Source organism: Vitis vinifera, chromosome 7, assembly GCF_030704535.1.
Source record: "Vitis vinifera cultivar Pinot Noir 40024 chromosome 7, ASM3070453v1".
Classification (NCBI taxonomy): domain Eukaryota; kingdom Viridiplantae; phylum Streptophyta; class Magnoliopsida; order Vitales; family Vitaceae; genus Vitis; species Vitis vinifera.
In genome coordinates this window covers 596597-606188 of record NC_081811.1, presented here as the reverse complement: position 1 = coordinate 606188, position 9592 = coordinate 596597, and the positions used below count along the sequence as shown (strand labels likewise).

The 9592-nt window shown below is 33.1% G+C and overlaps 1 protein-coding gene across 1 annotated transcript; it reads left to right on the top strand.

The window, feature by feature from the left end:
• Window positions 1-548: 548 nt before the first annotated feature.
• Window positions 549-9037, top strand: LOC104879752 (histone acetyltransferase GCN5). The gene is made up of 16 exons (XM_059738793.1): window positions 549-632; window positions 1141-1272; window positions 1490-1599; window positions 2633-2672; window positions 3381-3484; window positions 3690-3770; window positions 4389-4460; window positions 4827-4995; window positions 5425-5465; window positions 5846-5945; window positions 6361-6429; window positions 7224-7278; window positions 7793-7911; window positions 8059-8152; window positions 8700-8841; window positions 8965-9037. Exons 1-16 carry the CDS (start codon window positions 549-551, stop codon window positions 9035-9037), a joined length of 1485 nt encoding a protein of 494 aa, XP_059594776.1.
• Window positions 9038-9592: the final 555 nt, after the last annotated feature.

Here is a 9592-nt window from a genome sequence, read left to right as displayed (position 1 = left end):
GAGAATGTATGCTTGTGTCTCTTATATATATACCTTATTTTTGTTCCTGATTTTTTTATTTTTCTCTTCATATCACTTTATTGGTAGTGTATTTGGTAGCCCAATTATGGGAAGTGAATGAAAAAATTGAAAGTACAATTGAATCAAGTACATTAGAAGCTTTTGATCTTGAATAAAGTCTGGCTCTTTTGAGTTTGATAAATAGTTCTATCTTTCCAGACAATAGACTAACCATGATACTTAGTGAATCTTATGGATGCGTATAGATCTTCAAAGATTTAGATGACTTATATTGTTATTAGCATTTACAGGAGTACATAACAGATGACATTTACCGTAATGCACTGCAGTAGGCACAACTGAACTATTTAAGTTCAATCATCTATAACCTAACCAAAAAAAAAGAGGAGGAAGTAAAAAAAAAAAAAAAAAAAACACAAAGAAGCCTTGTGTATCCTTGTTCCTTACTACAATTCAATGTTAGCAAAAGAATACCAAGTGATGTTTTTTAGCTTTCATTAAGTTGAAAAGTTAGCCAATCCTTAATAATGCGTGCTGGCAGTTTTTGCCAGAATGTTATACAAGAGAAATTTTCTGATTCATCTATAGTAGAACCCAGTATGAGCTTCTATGTTAGTATCTTACATCGTTAATTTTCTTGATAACCATGGTTTCTAAATTCAGTATACATGAGGTTTGGATAATGAACTGAAAGATTTATTTAAACATTTTATTCTTTTTGTCATTTTTCGTTCTTGTTGCCATTCATTAGTAGAATTATTTGAATATCTTTATGGAAACTGAAAGTCATTAGTACATTCTCAATCAAATTGAATTATATAGGGTTTATGGGTATACTATAGTTGTCAGTGGAAGATATCATTTTCTAGGTCTTTGCCTTTAACATAAGAAATTTTAAGTTGTTTTGCATTGCAATCTTCTTATGAAACAGGAAAAGGAAGAGCAACAAAAGCATCCAACCAAAATCAATCAATTTATAGCTGGGGAACTTCCTCGAGCACCAACAGATCTTCATCAATTCAAGATGTAATTAAACACTGTAAAGAAGAGTGTATATACATATATATACACTCATTTTGATCTATGTTGAATCATCTAATTCAGATGTTTTCTTTCCAGGAAGTTTCAAAAGTTGAAAAACTTATCAGAGAAAATGAAGACATGGCTGGTAGATACGTCTCTAAAATATTTTGTGGCGAGAGAATAATGGGATTGGTTGTGGGCTACGATAATGAAACTGCTCAATTTAAGGTTTAGTACTTTCAGTCTCATGTGAATATATACTCACAGATGTATATATGTATGTATTCATGCATGTATACAAGTTCTTCTGGCTTATGATGGAAATTTTTATGTGGCATCTTAGTTTAGATATTTGATTGAACTTAATAAGCACTAGTTAATCTTTTTCATAAGCTTCAATGTCTTATGTAGTGAGAATCTTATTATGAAGTAAATAATTATGCAGATTGTGTATGAAGACAGAAACAACGAAGTAGTTGACAAGGAGACGTTAATAAGAACTTTAGCCCCTCCTGACCTCATTGATATGCTGTTTCTTTCCCATAGAATGCCAAGGTAAGGAGGTGATTAGGTTTGAGATCGATCTATCTTGTTTACCTTGCAACCTATAATTTTTGAAGTTGGAGTTAATTTGTATGCTTTATATGTACTAGTCTGGATGTCAAAGTTTTCTTATTAGCTGTTTACCCTTGCAAACGAGAACTATGTCAATGCTATTATAAGAATCTTTCAAGAGCAACAAAAAGTAAATTCACATTTGAAGAACATAGAAGCATGTCTTACCTTACAAAATTGAACAATATTTAATATGCATTGGTATATTTTCAAGTAACAATTTTATTAATTTATGTCCAAAAATTTCTATCTTTAGGTCCTTTCGCTTTTTGTGTCAATGATCAATATTACATGGTTATAACATACGCATCTCAATGATAAGGAGCTAGTCTTAATCCTTAGTTGAACATAGTGTTTAGGATTGGTTTTTTCTTCCTTTTTCCTTATTATTATTATTATTTTGGTGGATGTAGCACACTAATGCATTGCAGTATCCACTTAGTGCCAGTAATGCTTTTGTTCTGCAGTAATACATGTAAACCCTAGAATCTAGGTGCTCTAGTATATCAAGTTTTGCTTGATTGAGATCTTGTATAAGTTTCCAAAATGACGTCTATTCGGTGGTACTTGTCAACAATGATAGCTTAGCATATGGTTACCTGATAAAATGTAATGACATTATTGACTAACACATGCCCAAGAGTGAATAAAGCAGTTTCCAATATGGCAGAGATCTGCAATGCTAGGATTCTGCTTAAATCATGATACATCATTTTTCCTTTCTGCTCGGAGTTTTTATATCCATTTGGAGTTTGATCAATTGCCACTGTATTTCATGTAATATTAGAAGTTTGGTCTAGAGGTGGGGTCTTAGCTGCTCATAAATATATGAAAGATATATGCTCTATTAGCTCCAAAAGGCACGATAATATTAGAAGTTCTATTCTTGTCATCAATAGAGAATTTTCTAAATATGCATATAGCAAGCTGATTTTGCATGTTCTCACTATCCACCCTTGTTTTATCTTTTCAGATTACTATGTATCTTGCAACAGAAGGTTCTGGATAGTGAGGTTGGTCATGCTAACACTTTTTTTAATAATCACTGATGTCTTGCTAATTTGCCAACATATATGTATATCTGTGTCTATGCAGGCATGCATGCACATGTTTGTGTGTAAGATTCAAATGTATTGTTAAGTTATTTATTTTTAATTAGAATTGATTTTTCAAATTAGGAGCATATATAGATGATATATATTCAAGATACAGTCAATTAAGTTTCCAATATAAAGGCTGATCATAGGTTTTAACTAGCACATGCTAAATGCTTTGTTTCCTCTAGGTCTTTGAGAAGTGCCTTGATGTTTCATTGTGTGGGTTATATGTGTATACACTATCTGCAATGACTTCAAATTTGAAGGGGCATGTAGCATAAAACCAAGATGAAAGTGTGCCACATAGATAAAGCAACTTTTTCCAGGCACATAATCCCTTGTGTTTCCTTTATTTCCACTGTTATTGGCTCCCAAACTTTTTCTTTCTTTCTGTTTTGTGGATATGTGTGTCTATTTTGTTCTAATTTCCTGGCTAATTTTATATTTTACTAAACGGTTTCTTTTCTCGTCGTCATACTAAAATGGTTTTTTGAATTTTAAATCATCTAAGATTGTTTAAACATATGGGTGTTAAATGATCAACCAGTAAGCATGCAGTGATGCTTTTAAAAAGGATAATTCCCTTGTCAAAAGTTTCATTAAACCATGTAATGAATGCTTTAGACCTTCACTCTAAAGAAGTGTGCCATCTGGAATTTACAGGAGGAAGCAGGAAGACTTAAATTTGTGTTCATTGAAAATGATGGTGTTGATGAGCACATGATTTGGTATCTAATTCTCTCTTCACAAATATCCCTTCAAGGGCTATCTTTCACTTTATAAACATTCATCCAAAAAAATTTTATCATGCATTTTTACATAAGATTATTGTAAGCTTTCAGAAACTGCATAATGACTATTAGCTTTGGCAATTCAGGAATAAAATTTCATTAACATGCAATTTGTTCTTTGCTTTAATTATGGTTTTCTCAGGCTGATAGAATTGAAGAACCTATTTTCCAGGCAACTACCAGATGTGCCAAGGGAATACATTGTTCGTCTTGTCCTGGACATGTGAGCATCTCAACAAATTCACAAACTATTATAGAGGAACTGTATGAGCATGCTTCTTATATTAAGCTGTACATTGATCTAAAGATACACTAAAAGGGGCATCATACCGATTCTTGAACTGATCAGTTCATTTGAATGGTTCAACTGTCTAACCCAATTAAGTAGGACTTGATGAAAAAAAATAATAAATAAATAAACAAAAACCAGTAGTATGCTCTTGATATATGATAGTTTTCTTCTTATTTTGTATGGAGATATAGGCTTTATCGAACCACTTATTGATTTTGGGGGCATGCTCTTTTATATGAACTCCTATTATCTATGCTTTCAAGTTCTTTTTTCACTGAACCATGTACTCTTAAGTGTCTGGGTTGTGTTTCAAGTCTGGTTCAGAACTTGGGCATTTGAATCTGTTTTAATATTCAGTAAATATGAAGTGGTGAATCTGGCAGAGATAAAACAGCATGCTAACTCATGTTAAGGACTAACTTTGGTTTCTGATGCTTCAAATAGTTTGTAACTTTGTATTGCCTGCCATCTCTCTTTAGTAATCTAATGCTGTTTCTAATTCTTCCAGAGTATGATCATATATGTTTTTCATCATTGCTACTGTTACAGAAACCATAAATCCATAATGATTATCAGACGGAATCAGGTCGTTGGCGGTATCACATACCGTCCATATTTGAGGTAACGTTTGTTTTCCTGTTATATTGCCATTATCATTTCTTCCTTTGCATATAAGAGTGTTGAATTCTCTCTCTCTCTTTCATCTATTTCTTTTTCTACCCCATTGAAAAACATCAATTCTATTATTCTATCTCTTTCCCTGCTGCCCCAAGCCTCATATATTTAATGAAAGTCTTCTTTCCTATAAGGCAAAAAGAAAAGTATGGTTGGATGCCACCTTTTATTGCTTTATGAACTTACATATTCCCTTCCCTGTTAATACACAATTAACAAAAGATAAGCAATGACTTGGTAAGAGCCAGGCTTCATCATGTGCTAAGCCATAAGAAACTTCTCTCCACTGACTCTATCCCTTGAATCTTGTAGCCAACAGTTTGTGGAGATAGCCTTTGGTGCAATTATGGCTGATGAGCAAATAAAAGGCTGTGGTGCTAGACTAATGAACCATTTAAAACAACATGCACGCAATATGGATGGGGTGACACATCTTCTAACATGCGCAGATAACAATGCTGTTGATTATTTTATCAAACAGGTGTGTTTATTATTTGGCCTGCATATGTAGTTTTCATTCCCCTTTTGCTTTTGGACTCTTAATTTCTGTAAAAATCTGTAGGCATGAAATTAGTTCTCTTTTATCTATGGTGGATTTCTTTCTCTTCATAGAATACCAACAGAGATAATGGACAAATGGACAAAATCTTCTGCCTGCTCCATTTTAAACTTATCCCAGAACTTTAATTGTATCATAATTTCATTCTTTTAGTTGATTATGAGGACTTTAAATTGTTAGAGCATCAGCATCCTTCTTTATATAATTCTACAAGCAGCCATGCTCCAGTAAAATCTCAGTTTTCATTGGCTCAACATTTTCCTCTTAGTCAGTGGCCTTCATATTCTTCTAAGTTTCATATTGGTTGGATTGCATTTTCTTCTTAATTTCTACATTTTTTTTTTGTCACAGGGTTTTAAAAAGATCACTTTGGAGAAAGAGCGATGGCAAGGGTATGTTTGATACACAACCCTTGTATGATTGTTTGATACACAACCCTTGTATGATTTAAGACCATTAAAATGATTTTTTTCCAGTGAAAAATCTCATACAACCTTAATCAGTTTCCTAAGCCTTTTTTAAGCAAGATTTTATGGTGTCACTCTTTAATGATCACCTGTATTACCTGGGCGAGCCCTTTTGTTTGCCACTTAGCCTGTTATTAATTTGATCTCTTTTTTTATTATTCAGCACGGCTACTGAGAGTGGCCCCTTGATTTTCTGAATATATATCTTATTCTAAGAGAGAACCTATTTGAATGTATTTCATTAGTTATAGTTCCTTACTTAGCACAATGTGTAGACTGTTAATATGAAATTTACAACATTTCAGATATATCAAAGCCTATGATGGAGGAATCCTAATGGAATGTGAACTTCATCCAAAGTTTCCATATTCTTACTTAACGACTATGATTAGCCATCAGAGGCAGGTAAATTGCTCAATTTCCTTTTATAAGTTACTCTCTTTTTCTTTGGGATTTTAACTTCGAACCTCTCACATTTCCACTCCAATTCCTTGCCACTCGAGTCAGACATTGAGGGCATAAATCAATTTAATTTGCGAAGCCAGTGTAGTAGTTTTAAGTTGTTAGGCATTGTTTTTCACTTTAACTAGCTGGAGAACCTAGTGTCCCATCAACTTCAGCTAAGTCATTCCCTACACTATATTAATTTTGTCACTTATTCTTATGAAATTACATTTTAGAAGCTGCAACTTTTTGTTTCCATTCACAGGATGTTTTTGGAAGTCCTTATGTCTTAAATTCTGCTTTTACTTTTTGACACTTTCTTAGCAAAATTATGCTTTAACCTTCAATGATGTTCTTGTTATTTTGTTAATGATAGGCTATCAATGAAAGGATAAGAGAAGTATCCAACTGTGAAATTGTCTACCCTGGCATTGATTTTCAGAAGGTACTTGCTGTCAATTATTAACTATTACCATTTGCAAGCTTCCAGCCGGCCCTTTAGTAAATTCATTCTATATATTGGCAGATTGATCATTTGCACTGATGCTTGAAGGTTATATGAGTATATGTTGTATGACAGTAGTTCTAAATGATTATGATATGTCCGTTCTTGCAGATGGTTGTGTTCTTTGTTCTTAGAACAGCAACATATCAAAAGGAACAGGCCTTACTGGAAAACAAGGATTAATCATTTTCTTAGATAACATGTTTACTGAAATCCTTACTTTTTTTTTTTTTGAAACTTCTTTTTCTATTTTATTTTTGTGGCTATTCACTTGTTTATTTTTTGATGGAGAAATGGTTTGAAGAATCTGACTGTTTTGGAGTTGAATTATGTTCCTTGTAGACAATAAGAATTAATCTCTTTAAAGATCATGAACCTTTGATAATCAAGACAGCAAAATAAGTGTCCCCATGTTAAAATAAAAGAGAGGCACTGTTCTCAGTCATGTTTGGCACATTGTATCTTCAAAATTAAAGCTCTTTCTTCTATTGACAAATCTCTTATCTTGAATGAAAAACTTTGGTTCTGCTTCCTAGTTAATGAATTTGTATTCTTGACATCCAAACAAATCCAATCTTCCATTTGATGACAATAAACTTTAATATAAGCATTTGTATTTAACTTTGCATGAAAAGTACAGCATATCTCAGATTCGGTTTTGCTCTTAATTTTTTTTCTTTCTTTCTTTTTTTGGTTCAGAATTGGTTCTGACCTAGAACTTATCATTTATTCAGGGAGATGACGGTGTTCCTGCAAGGCCCATCAAATTAGAGGATATTCCTGGTTTGAGTAAGTTCCTTAACTTTAACGAGTGCATCTTAAACCATCTTTTTTCTTGATTCCAGTTGAGTTTATCTGTGTTCATCCTAAGAACTGCATATAAACCCTTTGCTAGATTTGTCGTGTCCATTGGAAAGATTTCTGTACTTATTTTTGGTTGAGATGATGTTCGTGTTGTCTATTTTCATTTTTTTAGTACTGAAAACTGGATGGATGCATGTATGTTGATCAGATATGACCCACTGGGTAGTTTTGATTTTCTCAGTTACTTGGAACTGAAGGAAAAATGCTTTATTGTCATAATGGTCTTCATCTTTAGAGCAGTAGTTATAAGATCTTCCCACAGGAGACCATAATTTCTAGCTATATACTGTAACTTATAGTTAATGTTACTATTAATTTTAATTGTTGATTACATACTATTTGACAATTCATGTGTCAAGTTGCTGCTTCAGTTTGTGTTTGTATATTTCTGATGAATTTCTTGGTACCAATCTGAAGTTGGTGATAAATTTGATTACAGAGGATGCAGGCTGGACCCCTGATCAATATGGCCATTCTCGGTTTAAAACATCGAATGCTTCTGCAGACACTGTATCAAATCGAGAACCCTTAACGACATTCATGCGCTCGCTTTTGAAGGCAAGCTTTTAAAAGCATTTGTTTAAGCCCTAGGCTTAAAATGTGATAGAAACTGCAACAATTATTTTATGTAGTTGACAGTGGGATACTCTAGGCTTTGCTTGTTTGTGTTATATTAACAAGTGGGGTTTCTTATATAATTAGCAGCAAATTTATGACCATCCAGATGCTTGGCCTTTCAAGGAACCGGTTGACTCTGATAACGCGCCCGGCTACTATGACATAATCAAAGATCCCATGGGTGAGAACTGCATTATCAATATTAATTCTTCATTCTAACACCACTGCAGCTAGTATCTTGTGCAGTAAAGAAAAACATTACATTTATGCATCATGGTATATGTAATTGCATGATATAACACTTGCACACTCTAATTAACAACAATTCTAGGAAGCTTATGAAAGTTTTCGTCAATGGGTGCAACAATCTGATGAATTATAGATTTTCTGCCAAAACCCTAGCCATGTTTTCTAGAAAAGACATGTTGTCAATGAACAATCTTCAATACCATTACAAAAAATGAAAATAATAATGCTTCCAAAAAGTATCAATGTCCGCGTATATGAAGAGGTGCTTGTAGAAAAATGGTTCAATGTAAGCACTTTTTAGAAGGGCTTAATGGCGCTTGTATACCATGGCACTTCTCGTCATTGCATGGGTTGGAGCTATTTTGGAAAACTCTCATCTGTTGTTATTATAATTGAGTAATTCATGCAAATTAATTTGGCTAGCTCATCAGTATATATATCAAAGTTGTGATGCCTTAATGGAAATCATTTATGTGCAGATTTAAAGACGATATCCAAGAGGATAGAGTCTGAGCAATACTATATTACATTGGAGATGTTTCTGGCAGATGTGAGGAGAATGTTTGCCAACGCTCGCACATACAACTCACCTCATACTATATATTATAAATGTGCCACCAGGCAAGAGTTCTCATACTTCAATTCCTCTTTTCTTTTTTTACTTTTTTTTCTCTGCATCCATGCTCAGATATGTAGTGTGTATATATATATCACTGGCTCCTCACTTTGATGGAGAATTTGCAGGCTGGAATCCTTTTTCTCAGTCAAATTTCAGTCAAGCCTCCAGTATAGCAAAATTCAGCATACTCACTCATAGGAGAATGGATTTGCTTCTAGTTTCAGCAGCAGGAAGGCATTTATGCCAAATCTGTGACCAAAATTATTACAGTATTATTGTTTTGTGTCATTTAAATCGGCTTTGTCATGCTTCATGGATCGTCATATCGGAAAATGTTATGGCACCAAATAGTATCATGCCAAACCCAAACCCTTAAAAGTGTTTGATTATATCTGGATTATCAAATGAAAATATGAAAAAATTATACTTAAAATATACAAGAGGAAAAAAAAAAAATCAAGGGACTTTTTTTTTTTTTTTAATGGTGTGACAATTTCTAATTGAATATATGCTTATTTTTTATATAATATTTATCATTTCAAAAGAAATGGTTAGATGGAGAAACAACAATTGAATTTTGAATTTTATTACAAAATGAATTTGGATCAAATTTTGGTTATTTTTCTCCTATGATTTGATAAACCTCAGCTGGCAGCATGTTTCATCATTCAACTTTCTTATGATGATTAGCATGACCTGAGTTTGAAAGGGGTTTAATTTTTCCAGGAAAAGGAGATCCCATTTGATGGGTCC

Bases quoted from the DNA above. Each gene is read 5' to 3' on its own strand.
- LOC104879752 (XM_059738793.1), top strand. From the start codon at position 549: ATGCGTGCTGGCAGTTTTTGCCAGAATGTTATACAAGAGAAATTTTCT. The intron at 4,996-5,424 runs GTGTGTTTATTA...TTTTTGTCACAG, and splicing joins TTGATTATTTTATCAAACAG to GGTTTTAAAAAGATCACTTT. The intron at 5,466-5,845 runs GTATGTTTGATA...ACAACATTTCAG, and splicing joins GAGAAAGAGCGATGGCAAGG to ATATATCAAAGCCTATGATG.